Source organism: Bos javanicus, chromosome 5, assembly GCF_032452875.1.
Source record: "Bos javanicus breed banteng chromosome 5, ARS-OSU_banteng_1.0, whole genome shotgun sequence".
Taxonomy (NCBI): domain Eukaryota; kingdom Metazoa; phylum Chordata; class Mammalia; order Artiodactyla; family Bovidae; genus Bos; species Bos javanicus.
This window is the reverse complement of record NC_083872.1, coordinates 47,750,806-47,775,041: the sequence shown is the minus strand read 5'-3', so window position 1 is coordinate 47,775,041 and position 24,236 is coordinate 47,750,806. Positions and strand designations below refer to the sequence as shown.

Here is a 24,236-nt window from a genome sequence, read left to right as displayed (position 1 = left end):
CTTGGCAAGAAAAGTCCTGAAGAAATTCTAGCATTAGATAGGGGTTCAAACAAATGATGCTGAGATTCAGTTACTGTGGGGTTGTCAACTTTAAAGAACAGTGTCTCCTGGGAGCCTTACATGCCTTCAGAAGCATGTTTTGAACATTATCTTTTTGCCTTTTGGGTTACATAGTATTTTCTGTAGGCATGCATTTCTTGACAAGGGAGGGCATTTGAAAGTGATAAATAGCACTTCACACTACTATAAGACATACTCTTATTAACATAAATTGAAACAACTCCTGAAATATTTTGAAATATGAGAGTAGGAAACTTCCCTAAACCAGTACAAACAGCAGGAAGTGGAGCTCACTCTTTTTGCAAGAAATTAAGGATTTAATGGAGCGCAAGTAGTTTCTGGACGCATCTATGGAATCAGGGAAGGTTGAGAGTTTTTGCCAAAGGCAAGAGCTAACAGACTGCTGCTCCATTTTAAACCTTTCATCATGGAACCCCAACTTTGATGATGGTGCCACATCATTCACGGTATCTTTATTATATTAAAAAGTGAACACAGATCCTGCTTTGGGAGGACACTTGTGGCCTTCTCCTGGACTATCTATTCCTCCTCTCACTTGGGAGACAAGCTAGAGCCTAACACTTCTGCTTCTCTACAGAAATCTGGGAGGCTGATGTAGCACCCAGGATCTCTGATGATGTCTGTCCATATATTCAAGATATTAAGACAGTAAAGAAAAAAGATGTAGGAGTGGACTGTAAAAAAAATGGAACAAATGAACTTACTTACAAAACAGAAACAGAGTCACTGATGTAGAAAACAAATCTATGGTTACCAGGGGAAGAATCGGGGGAAGGATAAATTGGAAGATTGAGACTGACATATACACACTATTGTATATGAAATAGAGAACTAATAAGAACCGACTGTATAGCACAGGGAATTCTTTTCAATACTCTGTAATGACCTAAATGGGAAAAGAATATTTAAAAAGTGAATATGTATAACTGATTCACTTTTTTGTACACCTGAAACTAACACAAAATTGTAAATAAACTATATTCCAATAAAAAAACAAAAATAAGAAAATAAACGCTGTGTTTCAAATGAAAAAAGTAGGAGCATTTCTGAAATATTATGTCTCACTTCTTTAGTCTGAGTAACATTACCTGAATTCAAATCAATAAAAATGCCTGAATGATTAAATACCAGTAGATAATTAATTCAGTGTCTCACTTTCTTCTTTCATATTCAGAACTCTCTTAGGTACCTACTGTTAAATATTTGATGTTCTGGGATTTTTAGTGGAGGGGGTTCAATTATGAATTTGGGCTTAAAACAATTTATAATTTAAATGGTAAGATTTCATCTTTAAAGTATTCCCTGTGAAACTTTTATTTTTGAAAGAATATTCACTGAGTCTTACATTTCAATTTCAGAATCTTAACTTTAGAATAAAACAAAGACATGTTCCACTAGTTTTTCTGCTGCTTTCAGAACTTGCATCCATTCTTGAAACATTTATTGCTTCATAGATTGGCTATGATTAACCTCAATCCTCTGTGGGTGCACTATCAGACTTAAGATCCTAGATTCGGGATGGATGGACATGTTTGCTTAGTCATGTTGACTCTTTGCGACCCCATGAACCACAGCCCACCAGGCTCCTCTGTCCATGGGATTTTCCAGTCGAGACTACTGGAGTGGGTTGCCATGCCCTCCTCCAGGGGATCTTCTTCATCCAGGGATTGAACCCAAGTATCCCACAACGCAGGCAGACTTTTTAACGTCTGATCCATCCTAGGTTTAACATGATATTATCTGTGTTATTTGGAGCAACTACTGTAATCTCTTCGAGACATTACTCCATTTATGAAAAACAAGGATAATAGTGTACATGTCACAGAGTTGCTATGACAGAGTTAATAAAATGTACAAAGTACCTCGTACAACTTTTGGCAGAAACTAACCACATAAATTGTTAGTTCTCTCCTCCTCTACAATTTCTTGGGTTAAATCCAGGACATGCTGATGTCATTAGTATCTATGCTGACTAATTAATTTCCTGGTAGATGTTGAGAAAATTACTTTTTTTACTTGACCAGAAAAACCTAGACAAAAGACTCTAATATCAAAAAAATTAAATGATGATTTACATGCCTCCAAAACGTTTAGTGTTTGCATCTATGTAAGATACAGTGATGTCATCAAGAGAATGTTCTAACAGAAAGAGAAAGGAGGACAGGATGAGGGAGCTAGACAGCTGTGTAGTGTATCCCTAGTTAGATTTTCATGTGTTGTTCCACTTACTTAGCTTTAAGTGCTGTAAATGATTTCAATATTAACTCTCTCTGCAATTTCAGATTATCCACACTACACTACTTATGGATTGAGTTTTATAATCTATAACTAATGAATCTATATCTTGGACAAGGTACTAAAAAAACTATACATGGAGGCTTTCAACGACAGCAATTATAAAAATTAAATGAATTTTCATTTTTTTCACAGGTGGCATATTTAATATTCCTGCCAAATGATATCTTCAACTTGGTTGACCAGCCTCAAACCTATCTTAGACCCCACCCCCACCACCATATGTCTTCCCAAGTGTGAGAATTCTGCTGGGAAGTCTGCCAAGCTTTTACTATAATTCTGTTTGGATAATAAGGCTTAAGGGAAGCCGATTCCACAGGTGAATGTACCACTCAGCACAAAACTGTCTTTTAAGGATCTCAAAAGATGTGTTCAAGTTGTGGAAATCACCTCTGAGAAGGAGGAGGTCCTAGGGTCACCCATTGCAAGTGTCCACAGGGTGAGACATTTTAAATAATCTGTCTGCAGTAGATCCTCAGAGGGTCCTAAGAAGTAGGCAACCAACAGCAATGAACCAAATCATATAAGGCAAAAAGTCTGGTGGGACTTTACATGGGTGCAGCTGAAATATCACTTGAGTTCTTGTGAATTAATGATAACCACTCCTTCCCACTCTCTGAGAGAATCTGTGTGTGGCTTAGTAGGCTTTTTTTTTTTTTTTTTTACCTCTTAAGAGGCACAAACTTAAGCCAGAATGAAAGTCTCCAGTGAGTCAGGTCTTAATACTCTGCTGGTTCAAACATACGATGCTTATGTTTATCTGAAACCATGCCCTCGTGTCGAAGAGAATTTTCCTTGTACCAGTGCTTACAAGGATGAGACCTCTGTGAATGGTCTGGGAATGACAGGGTTTGGACAATGAGTCTGGATGATACAATTGACTTACACTCCCAATTAGGAACAACAGTTGTAACTAAAGAGAAGCTTCAGGTCCTCAAATGAGCTACAAAACACCAAGCTTTCAACCAATCACCATACCATAGCAGGGCAGCTTTCAAAATCCATATATTAGGGACTTTAGTCATGAAGACTCATATTTGCTGCTTGGTGAAAACAAGGGTTTTCTAAAATAGAGAAGAGCTGGGCACACGGTGATAAAGGCCACTTTGTGCTCTGATCCCAGTATTTCCTAATCTTCAGAGACCTGGAGAGAAATAATTTGTTTCTTGTACACCAGTGCACCTTCTTTGGGGGAGTCTGGTAAATTCCCTAACAGTCTGGATCTCCAGACTAATGCTTACTGTTAGACTCTGCAGTTATGGTATTCTGGAATCACTGAAAATGGCTAATGAAACTCTGGGCAAGAAAATTAACTGTGGCTACAGGCCAGTGAGTCACAGAAAGCCCTTCCATGTAGCTCTGTGGGACTCAGACACCCTGATGCTTTTACTGATAACTGGAGGAAATACTTCTTGAAGGGAAGGGAAAGGAAGGGAAGAGGGTGGTGAGGGGAGGAGAGAGGAGAGAAAAGAGAAGGGGAGGAAAGAATAAATAAGATGAACAGAATAGCACTGCAAATTGGTTACTTAAGGCTTTATTGCATCTTTTACTACTACTTTTGGAGTTCTTCAGAGCAGAGTAAATATTTACTGTCAACTTAGTGAACTAAGTGGACATACCAGTTTTAAGCTGTCTGCCTTTCATTCCATCAACAAATATTTAATGTGTACTTTTCTGTGCCTCTGATGCTGAAGCTGAAACTCCAATGCTTTGGCCACCTGATGCGAAGAACTGACTCATTTGAAAACACCCTGATGCTGGGAAAGATTGAAGGCGGGAGGAGAAGGGGACAACAGAGGATGAGATGGTTGGATGGCATCACTGACTCAATGGACATGAGTTTAGGTGAACTCCAGGAGTTGGTGATGGACAGAGAGGCCTGGCGTGCTGCAGTGCATGGGGTTGCAAAGAGTCGGACACGACTGAGCAACTGAACTGAACTGAACTTTCTGTGCCTCAGGCATATATGGTGCATACAGTGGTTAAAATATATATATTATCTCCCTATCCCTGCCGCCCTTATAGTGCTTACAGTTTAGTGAAGGAGATATTGGATTAGCTCACCAACAAATTAGCATTTTAATGGTGATAACTACTGTGAAAGAAAAGTAAGAGTTCCCTGGGTAAGTGAAACAGGGAGACCTAATTTAGAGAGAGTGTCAGAGAGGTTTTCTCTGAGGTAGTGACATTAAAGGATATGTACAAAATAGCTGGGTAAACAATGTGTGTTTGTTCATGTGTTGGGATTGGAGAATCACTTCTGAGGCAGAGGGAACAGAACTTGAAAAGTCCCAGAGGGCAGGAGCCTGGTAGGTGGGAGGAGCTAGGAAAGAAAAAAAAAGAGTCTTGGGAATAAGAGAAGGGCGCTCCTAAGAACCCATGGAGAATGGAGATGGGGGAGGCAGCTCTGGAAACAGCAGGCAGGGCTTCATGGGCACTGTATAGAGTTTAATTTTATCTGAGATTTAGTGGATGACATTGGATGAGAGTGATATGATTCCATGAGCGCTATGGAAAGGTCTCTTGGGCTTCTATGTGAGCGTGGAGAAGGGAATGGGAGTGAGGGGTGGAGCCAGGCACATGCTGAGAGGTGGCTGGGAGAGAGGGCGGCTTCTGGGTGTGAGACGTGAGGACAAGTGCAGAGAAAGTAAAAATGCAGACAAGGAGGGTGGCTGGAAAGAGGAGAGGTGCACTCTGCAGAAGAGCTAGGTATAAGCGGGGTGAGGAAAAACAAAGGATGGCCTAGTCTCTTGATTTGAGAGCTGCTCCAATGGAGGCACTAATGCCTGAGATGAGGAAGATGGGAGGGGAATAGGCTAAGGGGAGAAGTCAAAGTCAGCTCTAAACATTTAGCTTTAAGAATTATCATATAAATGTTGCATTAGGACTGCTCTGATGGAACAGACTTGTGGTTGCCAATGGCGAGGCAGGGAGGGAAGGACTGGGAGTTTGGAATTAGTAGATGCAAACTATGATGTATAGAAAGGATAAACAACAGGTCCTACTGTATAGCATAGATAATTATATTCAATATCCTATGATAAACCATAATGGAAAAGAATATGAAAAAGAATATATATAATATAATATACATATATATCTTAATCACTGCCGTACAGCAGAAATCAACACAACACTGTAAATCAACTACTGTTTTTGTTTAGTCACTAAGTTGTGTCTGACTCTTTGCAACCCTCTGGACTGTAGTCCACCAGGCTCCTCTGTCCATGGGATTTTCCAGGCAAGAATACTAGAGTGAGTTGCCATTTCCTTCTTCAGGGATTCTTCCTGAACCAGGGATCAAACTTGTGTCTCCTGCATTGGCAGTCAGAAATTTTACCACTGAGCCAACAGGGATACTTCAATTGAAGGAAAAAGAAAAAGAAAAAGCTGTTCTGGTTCAGTTGCTTTAAGCAAAGGTTCTAGGATCATTCATAACAGTTTGAATTCTGGCTCTGTTCTTTTCTACCTGGGCAAGTTCTTTTATTTTCTGGTTTCTGAAATAGGGATACCTATGCCTATCTTTTACAGTAAGAATACAATGAGATAATGTTTATAAAGTTGCCTTGCACATAATAGGTACTTAGACAATGGCAGTTACTATTATTCAGTTCAGTTCAGTCGCTCAGTCGTGTCCGACTCTTTGCGACCCCATGAATCGCAGCACGCCAGGCCTCCCTGTCCATCACCAACTCCCGGAGTTCACTCAGACTCATGTTCATCGAGTCAGTGATGCCATCCAGCCATCTCATCCTCTGTTGTCCCCTTCTCCCCCTGCCCCCAATCCCTCCCAGCATCAGAGTCTTTTCCAATGACTTTACTCTTCGCATGAGGTGGCCAAAGTACTGGAGTTTTAGCTTTAGCATCAGTCCTTCCAAAGAAATCCCAGGGCTGATCTCCTTCAGAATGGACTGGTTGGATCTCCTTGCAGTCCAAGGGACTCTCAACAGTCTTCTCCAACACCACAGTTCAAAAGCATCAATTCTTCGGCGCTCAGCTTTCTTCACAGTCCAACTCTCACACCCATACATGACCACAGGAAAAACCATAGCCTTGACTAGACGGACCTTTGTTGGCAAAGTGATGTCTCTGCTTTTGAATATGCTATCTAGGTTGGACATAACTTTCCTTCCAAGGAGTAAGCACCTTTTGATTTCATGGCTGCAGTCACCATCTGCAGTGATTTTGGAGCCCAGAAAAATAAAGTCTGACACTGTTTCCACTGTTTCCCCATCTATTTCCCATGAAGTGATGGGACCAGATGGCATGAGCTTTGTTTTCTGAATGTTGAGCTTTAAGCCAACTTTTCACTCTCCACTTTCACTTTCATCAAGAGGCCTTTTAGTTCCTCTTCACTTTCTGCCATAAGGGTGGTGTCATCTGCATATCTGAGGTGATTGATATTTCTCCCGGCAATCTTGATTCCAGCTTGTGTTTCTTCCAGTCCAGCGTTTCTCATGATGTACTCTGCATATAAGTTAAATAAGCAGGGTGACAATATACAGCCTTGATGTACTCCTTTTCCTATTTGGAACCAGTCTGTTGTTCCATGTCCAGTTCTAACTGCTGCTTCCTGACCTGCATATAGGTTTCTCAAGAGGCAGGTCAGGTGGTCTGGTATTCCCATCTCTTTCAGAATTTTCCACAGTTTATTGTGATCCACACAGTCAAAGGCTTTGGCATAGTCAATAAAGCAGAAATAGATGTTTTTCTGGAACTCTCTTGCTTTTTCCATCATCCAGTGGATGTTGGCAATTTGATCTCTGGTTCCTCTGCCTTTTCTAAAACCAGCTTAAACATTAGGAAGTTCACGGTTCACATATTGCTGAAGCCTGGCTTGGAGAATTTTGAGCATTACTTTACTAGCATGTGAGATGAGTGCAATTGTGCGGTAGTTTGAGCATTCTTTGGCATTGCCTTTCTTTGGGATTGGAATGAAAACTGACCTTTTCCAGTCCTGTGGCCACTGCTGAGTTTTCCAAATTTGCTTGCATACTGAGTGCAGCACTTTCACAGCATCATCTTTCAGGATTTGAAATAGCTCAACTGGAATTCCATCACCTCCACTAGCTTCGTTCGTAGTGATGCTTTCTAAGGCCCACTTGACTTCACATTCCAGGATGTCTGGCTCTAGGGCAGTGATCACACCATCGTGATTATCTGGGTCGTGAAGATCTTTTTGTACAGTTCTTCTGTGTATTCTTGCCACCTCTTCTTGATATCTTCTGCTTCTGTTATGTCCATACAATTTATGTCCTTTATCGAGCCCATCTTTGCATGAACTGTTCCCTTGGTATCTCTAATTTTCTTGAAGAGATTTCTTTCCCATTCTGTTTTTTTCCTCTATTTCTTTGCACTGATCGCTGAAGAAGGCTTTCTTATCTCTTCTTGCTATTTTTTGGAACTCTGCATTCAGATGCTTATATGTTTCCTTTTCTCCTTTGCTTTTCGCTTCTCTTCTTTTCACAGCTATTTGTAAGGCCTCCCCAGACAGCCATTTTGCTTTTTTTGCATTTCTTTCCCATGGGGATGGTCTTGATCCCTGTCTCCTGTACAATGTCACGAATCTCATTCCATAGTTCATCAGGCACTCTATCTATCAGATCCAGGCCCTTAAATCTATTTCTCACTTCCACTGTATACTCATAAGGGATTTGATTTAGGTCATACCTGAATGGTCTAGTGGTTTTCCCTACTTTCTTCAATTTAAGTCTGAATTTGGCAATAAGGAGTTCATGATCTGAGCCACAGTCAGCTCCTGGTCTTGTTTTTGCTGGACTGTATAGAGCTTCTCCATCTTTGGCTGCAATCTGGTGATGTCCATGTGTAGAGTCTTCCCTTGTGTTGTTGGAAGAGGGCGTTTGCTATGACCACTGCATTTTCTTGGCAAAACTCTATTAGTCTTTGCCCTGCTTCCATATTCCAAGGCCAAATTTGCCTGTTACTCCAGGTGTTTCTTGACTTCCTACTTTTGCATTCCAGTCCCCTATAATGAAAAGGACATCTTTTTTGGGTGTTAGTTCTAAAAGGTCTTGTAGGTCTTCATAGAACCGTTCAACTTCAGCTTCTTCAGCGTTACTGGTTGGGGCATAGACTTGGATTACTGTGATATTGAATGGTTTGCCTTGGAAACGAACAGAGATCATTCTGTCGTTTTTGAGATTGCATCCAAGTACTGCATTTCAGACTCTATTGTTGACCATGATGGCTACTCCATTTCTTCTGAGGGATTCCTGCCCACAGTAGTAGATATAATGGTCCATTGACAGAATGTGGCCCACTGGAGAACGGAGTGGCAAACCACTTCAGTATTCTTGCCTTGAGAACCCCATGAACAGTATGAAAAGGCAAAATTATAGGATACTGAAAGAGAAACTCCCTGGGTCAGTAGGTGCCCAATATGCTACTGATCAGTGGATAAATAACTCCAGAAAGAATGAAGGGATGGAGCCAAAGCAAAAACAATACCCAGCTGTGGATGTGACTGGTGAGAGAAGCAAGGTCCGATGCTGTGAAGAGCAATGTTGCATAGGAACCTGGAATGTCAGGTCCATGAATCAAGGCAAATTGGAAGTGGCCAAACAAGAGATGGCAAGAGTGAATGCAGACATTCTAGGAATCAGTGAACTAAAATGGACTGGAATGGGTGAATTTAACTCAGATGACCATTATATCTACTATTTTGCATATAGTAGTGTGTATATGTGAATCCCAAATAAACCCCAAAAGAATCTGAGCATATATATATATATATATATAGGCTTCCCAAATAGCACTAGTGGTAAAGAACTCATCTGCCAATGTGGGAGACATAAGAGATGTGGGTTTGATCCCTCATTCAGGAAGATTCCCTGGAGGAGGGCATGGCAACCCACTCCAGCATTCTTGCCTGTAGAATCCCATGGACAGAGGAGCCTGGCAGGCTACAGTCCATAAGGTTGCAGAGAGTTGGACAAGACTGAAGCAACTTAATTCTCACACATAAATACATATATATGTGTGTGTGTATATATATGTGTATATAACAGAATATACAGTTATATATATATTCAAGATTACTTTTCTCTGTGGTTGGATACTAATTGTATATTCCTCTTTGTAAAATGAACTTAAACAACCTTTTGTTAAAGGAAATTTTATTGAAATATGGTTGATTTACAGCATCGTACAACAACCGTATTTCAATAAAATTTCTTTTATTTTATTATAAGATAAATATTAACTTACTATTCCATGTCACTCCCACTCTGATACCACTATTCATCCTCTTCATACCAAATGTAATACCAAACTTCTAGAAGTAGCCCCTGAAAGATATTCCAAAGTACTCTATTCTTACATTAGTGTTACTCAGGTATTGCCAATGAGTACCTCTTACATTCAAATCAAATTATCTAAATTGCTTCAAAAGAAGCCTAATACCCAAGAAATGTACCATATGATTCCTGTTACAGATAGTTCAAGAACTAGGAGAATACATTTAAGGCTTAGGAAGTCAAGACAGGAGAAAAACTGGTAGCAAAGATATGGTAGCAATTGAGAGGAGGCACAGTGTGGATTCTGGTGATAATGGTTGCTGTTTTCTCTTTCTTGACCTGGCTAGAAAATACATAAGTGGAAATTCAGCAAGCTGTACAAGTAAAATCTTAGCACTTTTCTATTTGTATATTACTATACTATGAAAGTAAATTAAAAACAAATCTATTCATTTAAAATAAAAAATCTAGTTTTTAAAGCTTAGGGTAACTTTCTCCTTACCTACTTCTTCTATTTCCCAAATAGGACAAGTGGCTCTGAATTCAAATACAGAGAAGTGAGTGAGATGATTAGGAATAAGAGGATTCTTCAAAAATTCATTTTGTAGATACAAATGGAGAAAGTATAACAAAATCTATTTTTAATCATAGAAAAGTAACATTCTTAATAAACTGCTGCTGCCATTTAAAAGTTAGACTTCTTTTATACAGGAAACTCCCTGGGCTTCTGTTTATGATATTTTTTATGAATAGGAGAAGGTTTCTGTGAATAGGTTCTGGGGACTCACAAGGAAGCACGTGGATCATAAATACTTTTAAGGCCCTTGAAAAATCCAGTTTCTAGTAAATTGAGATCATCTGGAAGAAACTGATTTGCCCCTAGAAAATACAAATAGTGGTCAATTTACTCTTGGTACTTATGACTGAGAAGTGACTACTGGAAGTTATATATTTTGATCTTCATATTCTAGAAAAATGAAATGCAAAGAACAGCCAAGATTCAGTGTGGTAACACCGATAAACCTATATAACTTTTTGGTTGCAACAAAAGTAATCATCTCTTCTGAAGACTCATAACATCCTCAATCCATCCCTGATGAAACAATCACTTGAAAATCATTAATATTATTTCATGTTTGCTTAGGAAGGAATGTAAGTAAGGATTAGCCATACAGCTGGGCAAAGATGTAATAAGTTGGGTATGTCTAAGAAAAGAGTAACATTTTTCTCAGTATTCTTGATTTTGCGTGCTGATTTAGTCCAAGGAAATAGAAGGAAAAATTTGAAGCCAAGCAGAGAAATAATTGAGAGTCATGACTTACAGGAACTCAGAAAAACACCACAGGAAGGTTAAGAGGTTTTGTGTCTTAAAGATTCATAATGTCATTTGGTAAGGTAAGATGATACCATGAAGTAACTTCATTTTAAACCTACAAGATAAACATTGATATTTTGCTTTATTCTATACACACCCACTTAATGATGATTAGTTGTAAGAATAGATAAACTAAACTCTTACTTCCTCCTAGACCTGTCTTACCAGTATTATTGCAATAAATTTTTTGGAAAATTTTATCACCAACTAAATTCAACTTTAGTTGATAAAATTGATAGTTTCAACAGCTTTCCCAAATATACTACTGAATATGCTAAAATTTTTGAGCTGAGATTTACTAAAAAATATATCTGATTAATATCAATGAGTCAGAGGGATAATCAATATCTCTGCACACACACACATGCATGCGTTTCCTGCAAAATAATTTGTGTATTTTTAGTAGCATATAAATAAATACAATCAATATTTATATTTATGATTATAGACATACACCTGCTTCCTGAGTTATAATGTGACATCATTTTAATAGTATATAAATAAATGAAAGTGTTAAAAGTGTGACGACCTAGAAGGGGTGGGATGGGAGTACGGTGGGAGGAAGGCTCGAGAGGGAGGGGATATATGTACAGTTACAGCTTTATCACACTGTTGTACAGCAGAAAACAACACAACATTGTAAAGCAATTATCCTCCAGTTGAAAATAAAATTTAAAAACAGGAGGATAATTGCTTTACAATATTGTGTTAATTTCTGCTGTGATCACACTTTCTGAGTATTTGTTTGGCCTGTACCTGTTTACTATCTCTCCTTCTTGTCAATTTCAAGCTTCATAAAGGCAGAAACCATGTCTGTTTTATTTCTATAGTCTTTGTACTTTCACTGAGCTTAAATATTAAAAAAAGAAATATTTGTAGACTGAATGAGTTAAACATGTCAAACTTTTGCTTCAATTTTTAACAATAACACACTGGATCATCACTTAAAATATATCTTATTTGTATAATTTTATCTTCTTAACTGCCTTTCAAAATAGGCATTCCTAGTCTCCATTTGACAAAGAAGGTAACTTAAGGCACAGGGAGATAAGTTCACACGGTTAAACTAATAGCTAGAAATCAGTAGAATTGAAAACAGAACCCAAATTGTCTAACTCGAAAGACATATAAAATAAAAAGAGGAAGAAAAGAGGAAGAAAGAGAAAACAAGGGAAAGGAAGAAGAGAGGGAGGAGCGCTCATTCATCCCTGACCTTTCCATCTCAAGAGCATACCACGCCACTTACTCTGAGAACTCTGTAATTCTCAAACTTTACATCTTTTAGGAAGCCTCATACCTCATACATTTCAGGCCAGTAGACAGATTGAGAACACTTTCAAGCAACATTCTTCTACAGGAATCATACAGAGTGGGAAATAAAGGAGTTTGCAGTTACAGAGTAAGTCTTTTGCTCAGCTATATTTTACCAACATAGAACTTGCTAGTTAAGTCAGGCACACAATCAAGTCTGAAAATTTTAAGAAGTATTTAGAGCATGATTTAAGTTTCAATTTCAGGTTTCAATTCATTATCTCATAATTTCTCTGCCTTAGTCAACATTACACAAAACTTTGACACTCTATTCCCATTGAAAAGGCATGTGAGAATACCTTTCTAGTTTTACTATAGTTGAGAAGGTAGAAATAGAATTACTTTTTATTGGAATCATTATTTCAGGAAAGGATACTGTATTCAACTTCTCATTTTAGTCAAGGATGCGATATGTCCCCTTTCCTTTCTTTGTCCTTAAGTCTGATGATAAAATGGTAATTTCTATTAATTCTGATTAGCTAGCTTCACATTGTGAAGTTACAAGAAGGAAAGGAACATCCTACTGTTTCCAGTCTCCCTGTAGTAAAAGAAAAAGTACCAACCCCTAAGTTAGTAATACTGTTTTTATGAATTGGAGGGAGAAAATACTTTCCTGCCAAAGGGTAATCTACGCATAAGAGCTGATTGCTAGGTGAAACATGCTGACAGAATGAGATGCTTTTATAGATTCTATCGACATGAGAACTCTAAATTGCTGAGAAGTGATCCTCACCTTTTCCTGAACTCAGAGGACTAACATAGCATTGATGAAATTCTGTCTGCTACAGGAGGACATAACAGTTCATTCTTAATCCAAAGTGGCTTATCAGAAATGGACAGTGACATGATGTAGACTTCGAGATCCCAACCTTAGTATCTGACATACCCATGACCGAGACATCATATTCGATCAGGAGCGTTGCTTCTTGCCCACACTGTTTGAGAATACTCATGGCCTCAGCATGCGTGGTTCCAAGAAGTCGAATTCCATCCACACTGAGCAACCTATCACCAGGTTTGATTGTACCCTCTCTGAAGGGAGAATAAAGAAACAGTCATTAATTTAGCATCGTGGGGCTCAACATTAATAGTCACTTAGCCAAAGTGGCTCTTTCACACAGTCTACCATCCACTCCCTTTGCATTTTCTTCTAAGCGTCAAGTGTGACATTAACAGAAGGAACCCTGAACAGAAAATTGCTGCAATATGAAAATCAGTAATAAGAAAATAACAACACAATAGCAAATAACCAAGTTATCCACAATGAACTCCTGGGGTGCAAGAGTAATAAAGGCACATTTTCTCTTTTCTAGGTTTTTTTTTTTTTTTTGCCAAAATGTCTAAAATTGATTTATTAAAGCCAAGGAAATAGCACTCACCTATTTTCCCAAAGCTTGGTGAGCAGAAAAGCCTGCTGATTCCATTTCATTTATCACCAGTGAACCCAAGCTGGAGAAAGAACGCTGGTGAAAAATTTCCCTAGTCTCTGCATTTTCCTACTGATTTATAAGGCCATTTGGTGATCATTAAATTGATTCAGTCTCAGATTCCCTGGAAAAGGCAGGCAAATACTATTCTCCCTTCTGTAGACACAGACACTCAAGGCAGTGGGAGAAGATGCCTCAGCACAATACTGACACCACTGAAGTGCAGCCAGAGAGGATTCCAGATTATAACCCTCCGGTGCAGGAGAGTCAACAAAGAAGAGAAAACCAAATGTGGGGATTACAAGTTTAGGCTTTGGGAAGAATAAAAATGATGTCTTAAACATCTTTCACCCAGGCAACTCTCCACGTAATTTAAATCTAAAATTTTATCTTAAAATTTTTGGTTCCCTTTGTGTGTGTTAGTTGCTCGACCAAGTCCGACTCTATACGACTCCACCATGGACAGTAGCCTGCCAGGCTCCTCCGTCCATGGAGTTCTCCAGGCAAGAACACTGGAGTGGGCTACCATTTCCTTCTCCAGGGGATCTTTCCAACCCAGGGACCAAACTTGGGTCTCCTACATTGCAGGCAGACCGTTTGAGCCACCAGGGTTTCCTTTAGTTTTACATTAATTAGGTAAAATGTTCACAAACTTAGTAGCCTGCTCTTGACATTTCTGCCAACTCCAACTCACAATGTTAATAACAAATGAAAATATTCTTATTTGCTCCAGGAAGAATAATTCACAAGAAAAGCATGAGAAGAAGAAGAAAAACAACAACAACAAAATACTTTGTATTATCCTCCACAAAGGCAAATAACTTTAGCAGAGGGGAGAACCTAAGTGTCTTCATATTTTCTTATTGTATATTAATTAAACTTCAAGTTTTTTAAAAAACTGAGCTAAGAGTATGAGCTTTGAAGGAAAATAAATCTAAATTCCTATCCTAGCTGGCAAGTCATTTAAGCATATAGTTCCTCAGTTTAGTCATCTGTAAATGTGGATAAAAATACCTCATTTAGTGAATGGTTGTGAGGATAAAATAAGATTATGTCTGCTAAGTACTCAGCACAGTTCTTGGCCCATGGTAATCACTCAACAAGCAGTATTTACTATTATTATTGCTATATCTAGTGCTTATGAAAGGTTTTTAAAAATCCATTCTAGGCTGAAACATTTTGTGCAGAGTTGGGGGTAATCAGTGCATTTTCCTCTTCTCCTCTCCTATCCAGTGGCAGGAGTTGTGTTCCCTACCATTATGGAGCAGACTTTTGTTGTGGGAAGTAATACAAAGATAAGTGTCTCTTGAGACATCTAAGCTGTGTGTTCATTTGGGACTTCTCCATCCAAAAGGTTTATGTAGGAAATCTTAAAATTAGCAAGGAAGAAACACTAACACCAACAATATTCCTTCCCTTTTACTAAAAATCACTTCGACTTTGACATTCATAGTCATCATCAAGGTATAATAATCATGACAAGGATGTTGGAAGTAGTAGGAGTCAGAACCCCATCATCTATCTTTCCAGGTTAGGAGATTAGCAATTGGCAAGGATACATCTCAAGGACCTGCTGTAAAAGGGCCAGATGCTTTTTATTAAATGCCTCCAGTATGACAGGCCCCCTGCAATGCACCATAAATCTCTAATCCTTAACAAAATGAAAAACCTTGAAAAGTAGGCATTATCCTCTACATTTTACATTTGGAGGGAAGTGAGCGGAGAACTGTTAAGTCACACGTCAAACACATAGGGTGGTAAGCGCTGAATCTGGGGTCAAACTTAACTTTCTTCTGATTCTTCAGCCTGAACGCTCTTGTTTTCACATTCTGACATATTTATTTAATATCTATTTGTTACTATGAAATTTTTAATTCATCAACTTCTCTGCCAAAGTCCCCAGCTTCATTTAGTCCACTTGGATAGTGACACAGAAAGAGGAAGTTTACCTGTCAGCAGGCCCTCCTGGACGAACACAAGTTATTACAACTGGACGAGATTTATTTCTATCGTCATGTGCTCCCCCTGGCAAAGAAAAGGAAAACAGCTTTAAAAAACACTCTTTCTATACATCAGTGTCTCTTTTGCTGTCTCGTACACAGGGTTATTGTTACCATCTTTCTAAATTCCATATATATGCGTTAGTATACTGTATTGGTGTTTTTCTTTCTGGTGGATTCATTTCAATATTTGGCAAAACTAATACAATTTTGTAAAGTTTAAAAATAAAATAAAATTTAAAAAAAATAAAAAAAACACTCTTTATTGCTGCCATTAAAAAATTCACTTACAAAATGCCAGTGGAGAAACTGAAATACATTTTATTGTTGTGTGAAGGAACATATATGCTTTCTCTCTGGCACATAATAAAATCTTATTCATTTTATATAGAATATACTGTTGATGTCAACATTTCCCCACTTCTAAATAAATATGTGGCTGTAATCATGGGTCAGCTATAAAATGCTTAACGGCTAGTATGATAAGAGCATCAAGTAATTACAAATACTAGTCCAGTTAGAGCAGCCGTTGGTTATGAACAAAGTGTAGGTGGGTATACCTGGCACCAACCAACCTGGGCTATAATATAGGTGAGTCTACAATGTGAAATGAAGCAAAAACTATAGGAAAAGAAAAAAAATCGAAATATTAAAAAAATTCAAGCAGCCAAGTGGCCTCCATTAAAAATGGGGTGTTCAAAATAAGTATTAGTGCATTCTACAAGTACTACCTTTTTAGCACCTCCTGCATTTTATGTGTGTTGATGTAACATTTTATCTTTTTATTTTGTGTATCCTTTAACTACTCTTTGTAGTTATAGCTAATTTTACTATTTCTGTCTTTTAACCTTCACATTCACTTTATAAGTGATTGACTCACTACCTTTACCATATATATGACTTTACCAGTGAGATTTTTTTCTTTCATATATTTTCTTATGTAGGGCCTTTATATTCATATATTTATGGCCTTTTTCTAATTAGCTTACAGATGTCCCTTTAACATTTCTTGTAGGGCCAGTTTAGTGGTAATGAACTACTTTTGCTTGTCTGGGAAACTGTCTCTCCTTCAATTCTGACAGTTAACCTTGCCAGGTAAGAGTATTCTTGGACGTTTTTGCCTTTTAGCACTTTGAATATGTACTTCCTTCAGGCCTGCACATTTTCTGCTGAAAAATCAACTAATAGTCTTATGGGAGTTCCTTGTATATAATGAGTGGTCTTTCTCTTTCTGTTGTTAAGATACTCTCTTTAACTTTTGACAGTTTAATTACAATGATCTTGGTGTGAATCTCTTTGGGTTCATCTTGTTTGAGATTCTCTATGCTTCCTGGACTTGGATGTCTGTTACCTTCCCCCAGTTAGAAAAATTTTTAGTGACCCTTTTCTTCAAATAACTTTTTTGTCCCTTTCTCTTTCTCTCTTCTCTTTCTGGACCCCTATAATGTCAGTGCTAGTATGCTTTATGTTGTTCTACAAGTTCCTTAAATTATCCTCATTTTTAAAAATTTCTTTTTCTATTCTGTTTGAATGACTTCTACTGCCTTGCCGTCCAAGTCACCTGCCTGTTCTTCTGTTTCATCTAGTTTGCTGTTCAACCTCTCCAGATTTTCTAGGCAAGAGTACTGGAGTGGCTTGCCATTGCCTTCTCCAAGTGTATTTTCAGTTCAGTTATTGTATTCTTCAACTCTATGAGTTCTGCTTGGTTCCTTATTATGTGCTCTTTCTCTTTGTTGAAGTTCTCTCTGTGTTCTTCATTCTTCTCCTGAGTTTGGTGAGCATCCTTATGACCATTACGTTGAACTCTTTATCAGATGTATTACTTCTCTCTACTTCATTAGGGTTTTTTTTTTCCTTTCTGAAGTTTTACCTTGTTCCTTCATTTAGAACATTTTCTTCTATTTCCTCATTTTGCTTGACTCTGTTTCTATTAGTATGCAAAACAGCTATCTCCTCAGTCCTGAAGGACAGTCTCTGTCTTGACATGGCCCTCTTATCCTTGTATGGGGAAGCAGGAATTCAGCTACTTCTCCAGTTCTTCTCAGAGTAAACTGCTTTATATGTAACTGTATATTTGTTGTATTTGTGGGAGGAAGTGAGTTCAGGATCTTCTAACCCTGCCATCTTAAACCATTTTCTATCCATTTCCACTTTTTTCACTATTGTTTGTCTGACTTGATTTCCTCATACATCACCTTCCTGGCCACCCATCTGGATGGTCTCTAGTTTGCCAGTATTTGATGAATATTAATGTTACCATTAGGAACTTCTTCTTTAATATTTGCCTGGTTGAACAGACTGACATTTCCCATATTTGGTACAGGTAGAGAGGCTGACCTAAAGAACCTAGCCTAAGAGAGAAATCAAAAGGCATTCATGGTTCCTGATGAAAGCAAATGTTTCCTTTATGTTCATTTCTGTTACAAGTGATTTATTCAGTCTGATTGATTGGTAAAATCTCCATTTCAGTATTTTTTTTTAATTCAGTTTGATGGCTTCTTTGAGCCCCCTTATTTAAAATAGGAAATTTACGACTTTCTCGGAAGAAAATTTTTAATGAAAATTATGACAACAAGTTACAGCACATGCTTAACCATATTTATATAAATACCATCATGTAACTTCTTTTTTGCAAGGTAATTATAAAAAGATAGGTTTACTTTCCTTTGAAGGGTTTTGATTCAGAAAAAGATAAAGGCTGAAGGCAGCAAGAAACTTTTCCACTATTTTGATTCGAAGGTCCAAATGCAAGTATGTTAACAGTGGATACATGTCAAAATGTGAGAGAGGTAACTCTAAATTACTTGATATGTGACATTTTATCATTATTTGAAATAATGAGCCAAATTTAGTTTGTGATTCACTTAGGTGCTAGATGTTTGAAGCTATAAAGCAAAATAAAGACCATTCAGAGCCCACTGGTATTTTAGATCTTGGCTGCTCATTAACATCAACCACCTGGCATGCTTTATTAAAAACATCAATGCCAGGGAAACAATGTAGACCAAATCTGAATTTGGGCTCCATATGTTAAATGAGGACACATAGCTACAGCTTTTACAGTTGAAAATGACTAGAGAAACTGCCTCATCCAAAGTGAAAAGCAAATTAGTAGTAGAGTGATTTTTCCTGTTTTTTAAATTTATCACAAAATGTTATCTATTTATAAAAATTTTTATTGGACTAGAATTGATTTGCAAAGTTGTGTTAGTTTTTGCTGTACATCAAAGTGAATCAATTATACATATACATATATCCCATCTTTTTTAATATACTTTTCCAATATAGGTCATTTCAGAGTACTAAGTAGAGGTTCCTGTGCTAGACAGTGAAAGTGAAAGTGTTTGTCACTCAATTTTCAACTCTTTGTGACCCCATGGACTGTAGCCCAAGAGGCTCCTCTGTCCATGGAATTAAAGAATTCCGTGGCAAGAATACTGGAGTAGGTTGCCATTTCCTTCTCCAGGGGATCCTCCCAACCCAGGGATTCTCCTGACCCAGGGATCAAACCCGGGTCTCCTGCACTGCAGGCAGATTCTTTAATTTCTAAGCCACCAGGAAAGCCCTACTGTGCAATACAGTAAGTCCTTATTAGTTATCTATTTTACATATAGGTAACTAATACTTTGACATATAGGTAACAATACTTTGGCCACCTGATGCCCAGAGCCAACTCATTGGAAAAGACCCTGATGTTGGGAAAGATTGAAAGCAGGAGGAGAAGGGGACAACAGATGATGAGATAGTTGGATGGCATCAACAATTCAATGGACATCAGTTTAAGCAAGCTCTGGGAGATGATGAAGGACAGGGAAGCCTGGTGTGCTGCAGTCCATGGGGTTGCAAAGAGTCAGACACGACTGAGCAACTGAACATTTTCCATATACTAGTGTGTATATATCAATCCCAATCTCCCAACTTCTCTCTCCTCCTTCCTTATGCTCTTGTAACCATAAATTTGTTTTCTATATCTGTGACTCTATTTCTGTTTTGTAAATAAATTCATTGATTTTCTTCCTGTTAATCTAAACCATCTTCTGCTTGGTGGCAAAGGAATTAACAGAAATTTAACTCTCCATGATTTAGGCTGGAACAACATTTTTTATTTCATGGGTGCAAGGTTCTATTGTTTATGCAGTCAAGGTTTTTGAATTGTGACATACAGCATGAGAAAGGTAATTCAATTCATCAGCTAAAGGCCTGGCTTACTGTTAAAAAACCCATCCTAAGTGAGTAAGAAGAAATTCTCTAGCACTAAATGAACATGCTTCATCTGCAATATCTTCCTGTCCTTCCTTCTTGAAATGTCCTGGTATTCCCCATTGATCTAAGTTAAGCTCATATCCCTCCTATGTCATAATGTTTTATCTGCCATGATAGCATTTATCCACAGTACTTTTTCATTCTGCAACTTTGTGATTAACCAATAACTCTTAAGGGATGGGTACTGGCCACCTTTTGAGCATGGAAGACCCTCCAGATGGGCCTCAAATTGGTTTCAAATATAAGTTCTTTATTTATGCTCATTAAAAATTTTGCAAGCCTGGTAGGCTGCAGTCCATGGGGTCGCTAAGAGTCGGACACGACTGAGCGACTTCACTTTCACTTTTCACTTTCATGCACTGGAGAAGGAAACAGCAACCCACTCCAGTGTTCTTGCCTTGAGAATCCCAGGGACGGGGAGCCTGGTGGGCTGTCATCTCTGGGATCGCACAGAGTTGGACATGACTGAAGCGACTTAGCAGCAGCAGTACTAACTTAAACGGATCTTGAATTTGTACCCACTATTTTAGTCCTTGTGGACTGCTGTAATAAAAAAAATAAAATGAAAGAAATAAAAACTACCACAGACTGAATAGCTGAGAAACAACAGAAGTTTGCTCTCACAGTTCTGGAGGCAGGGAAGTTCAGGATCAACTTCCAACATGGTCACATTCTATTAAAGGTTCCTTTTTGTGTTTTAAAAAAAAAAAATTTTGCAAAATTTGACAAATTTTTGTGTTCAACCAACGTACTAAGGGAGTTATTAAAACCTACAAAAATCTGGTACTCATAAACTAAAAGGCTTCCCTAGTGGCTCAGACAGTAAAGAATCTGCCTGCAATGCAGGAGAACCTGGGTTTGATACCTGGGTCGGGAAGATCCCTGCAGAAGAGAATGGCTATGCACTCCAGTATTCTTGCCTGGAGAATTCCCATGGACAGAGGAGCCTGGTGGGCTACAGTCCATGGGGCCACAAAGAGTTGGACATGACTAAGTGACATAAACTAAAATTGGCTCATTATTTCTAAGGTTTTATAACCAGTACAATACCAAAAAGTCTGATGTCCACACAAATCTAGGCATCATTCATCCATACTTTCATTTATTAAATGCCTACGATGTACTAGGTAGGTGTTTAGGTTCATATTATAAAAACTCTTATGAAGCATGAACACACAGATATTTGAAATTCCTGCAAACGGTGGGAAGGGCATCTGTTACCATCATACCATCAGTTGTCTTGAGGTGACTGCAGATTGAAATTGCTTCTATTCTTTTTAGTTCTTAAACGATAAATTACTGTTGGTTTAGCTCTTTCATTAGCAATTTGATTTGTTATTGATTAACCAGACAGCAACTAGTGATGAATATCTGCACCAGCAGTATTTTTTACTGCAGCATTTCAATAATTAGACTGGTAAGCACGTGATTCAAGTGTACCTCTCTTTCATACTTATGTTGAAAAACTAGATTTGAATATACCACCCTCCAAGCTAAAATTACTTGTATACTGACTTTTCATTACATTCATCTAATTTTTTACACAGAAATTTGAAAATGGTTAAGGTAAATGATCTTGGGGTTTGTGGCTCCACCTAAATGTAGGACTGGGTCAGTAAAGTATAATAACTAGTGGTCTAAATCACTGAATGGGGTCATAGTTGCCTGTTTTCTCTAACACTCATTTGGGCATTATATCAACTTATGTCTTAAAATTCACTGGACTGTAATTGCCTGTGGATCAGGGTTCTGTCTCATGACTTCACAGGACTCTGCCCTATGCTGACATGTTGGCATGTCCTTAATGAATATTTGATTGATTGATTTGCTACATGACTGACATAGAATTGAACCTATGCCTAAAACTTGGTCATCTAAGGCAAGTTTGTATAATGAATACATCTCTTTCATTCCTTGAGGCATGTCTATTTCTTAAGATGGTTAGTTAATTTTAATTAATGTCAAAAATGTTGATAGAGTTTTGCTGCTGGTGAAGTACAAAATGTAATAGGTAAAAACAACAACAACAAAAAAACCATACGGAAATGTTAAAAAAAAATTCCCGATGCTTACCTAGTTTCCTATTGAACCTCAGTGTCATACTAGAAATTGTGAGTTGTTAATGCATGTGTAGACTTTAAGGATGAAATTGCTAATAATAAAATAAAACATTAAAAGCCAGCATTGTAGCTCAGAATTAATGGTCCTGTAGACAGACTGTGGACAAAATTTCACCTGAAATATTTATTATTAATATCATTCAAAAATAAGATGGACTGATGTACCGAGGTGCTCAAGGGATTAGATTATCTGCAATTCCTTTTTAGGAAGCTACAATAACAAAGTGCATTTTAGGAAAAAATAATTTAAACAAAGTTGCTGAACCCTAGTGTATTCAATCAAATCAAGCAATATTCACCAACATTTTTGACTCAATGATAAATGATATAGAAAAATATATAAGGGAAGCAAAAGACATGTTGACAAAAGCAGGATGACTATGTATTGACAAGGTTTACAAACAATGACTTCTTACTGTGTATTAATGAACTGAAATAAATTAGCTAGATCATTTGGACTCCATTTTGATTCCCAATTATGGCTTTATTTCTTTAAAGAAAAATGGATGCAAAATTATGAGGTAACATTGTGTGTGTGTATTAGTTGCTCAGTCGTGTCTGAATCTTTGTGACTCCATGGACTGTAGCCCACCAGGCTCCTCTATCCATGGAATTCTCCAGGCAAGAATACTGGAGTGGGTTGCCATCTCCTTCTCCAAGGGATCTCCCTGACCCAGGGATCAAACCTGGTCTCCTGCACTGCAGGCAGAGTCTTTGCCTTCTGAGCCACCAGAGAAGACATAAGGTGACTTCAGGCACTGAAAACATCAGTTTTTTTGAAATGACTTTCTAATTTACTCCAAACAGTTCAATGACAAATTCTCCAAGAGTATCTGATGGTTCTATTTTCTAACTGCCACCTACCTCGTATTACAAAACCGAAGGTATTTCCTTCTTTGTGTAACGTGACTTCCACCGTTCGGAAAATAACACTCGATCCTTGAACAGCTAAAAACAGAAAAAAGAGAGGGAAATAAGTCTTATTTCATAATAACATTTCTAGATTTTTTTTTGATGGGAATAAAACAGTGGAGATTTCTTGTTGCAAATAATTCTTATTGAGTAATTAAACAGTTAAAAAATCTGTTTTTAAAGAAAATATTAGAAAAAAATTGGAATGACATACAAATATCATAAAATAGTTGTCTGTATAAATGACTTATATAATTAAGGTCCAGGTAGAATCAAAACCAGAGATACTTCCTTTCCTCCTGTGTAGCCAGTTTTTAGAGCATAATATTCACATTGTTAAAACTCTATATAATAAGAGAGACAATCTTCATGTGATAAATAGAATTGTTTTCCCTTTGTATTATGCAAAAGTTATACACAATTTTTATAAAACTTACAAAATAATTGTTTTATTTTATTTTTTCCTTTTTATTACTTACAAAGTTTTATAGAAAGAACACATCTGAGTATCATTCTAATTGGTGATGACAACTGGATAACACTCATAAAACATAACTGTTCTTGAGTAACTAATAATTATCTTTTTTGCAGCTAGCACAAGAAGAAAAGTATTACTCTCAGATTGCCATTAATAGGTTAAGCTGATGCAAATTGATTTTCTGACATGATGCATAGCAATTAAACAAAGACATCAACAACCCAAATGAAACTTGGAGAGTAAAAGAAATTTGAAGTACATTCAAAATATTACTACTAACTATAAAATAAAGATCTACTTAATTTTACTTGATACCATCATGCTCAGGTTATGTTTGCCTGGTTATTGCTCTCATTTCACCAGATGAAATTGCATTGCCAAGTTGCTATCTCTAATTACATTATACACAGTATGAGGAGATAAGTTATATTATGAGCTTCCCTGGTGGCTCAGAAGATAAAGAGTCCATCTGCAATGCAGGAGAACTCAGTTTGATCCCTGGGTCAGGAATAACCTCTGGAGAAGGGAATGGCTCCCCACTCCACTATCAACAAGAAACTTATAGACAAAAGTTAAAGGCATCTTTGAAAAGAACATTTCTTTCCACTCATAGGAGTAAAAAATAATTTTAATGAAGCATTAATTATAATTACTTGTTAATTATCATAAATTATGAATCCTTAAAGGAGTGGACACCATTATGAACAACACACAGGTA

General features: G+C 37.6%; 1 protein-coding gene across 5 annotated transcripts in view; it reads right to left on the bottom strand.

Moving 5' to 3' along the window:
- The window catches only part of GRIP1 (glutamate receptor interacting protein 1), a 305,928-nt gene that overhangs the window by 131,765 nt on the left and 149,927 nt on the right, over positions 1-24,236 (bottom strand). For all 5 annotated transcript variants that reach the window (XM_061416574.1, XM_061416570.1, XM_061416571.1 and 2 more), the window contains 3 exons: positions 22,993-23,076; positions 15,695-15,770; positions 13,205-13,350 (listed from right to left, as the gene is read on the bottom strand). In XM_061416574.1, coding sequence (XP_061272558.1) covers positions 13,205-13,350; positions 15,695-15,770; positions 22,993-23,076 — 306 coding nt within the window. The remainder of the gene's footprint in view (positions 1-13,204; positions 13,351-15,694; positions 15,771-22,992; positions 23,077-24,236) is intronic.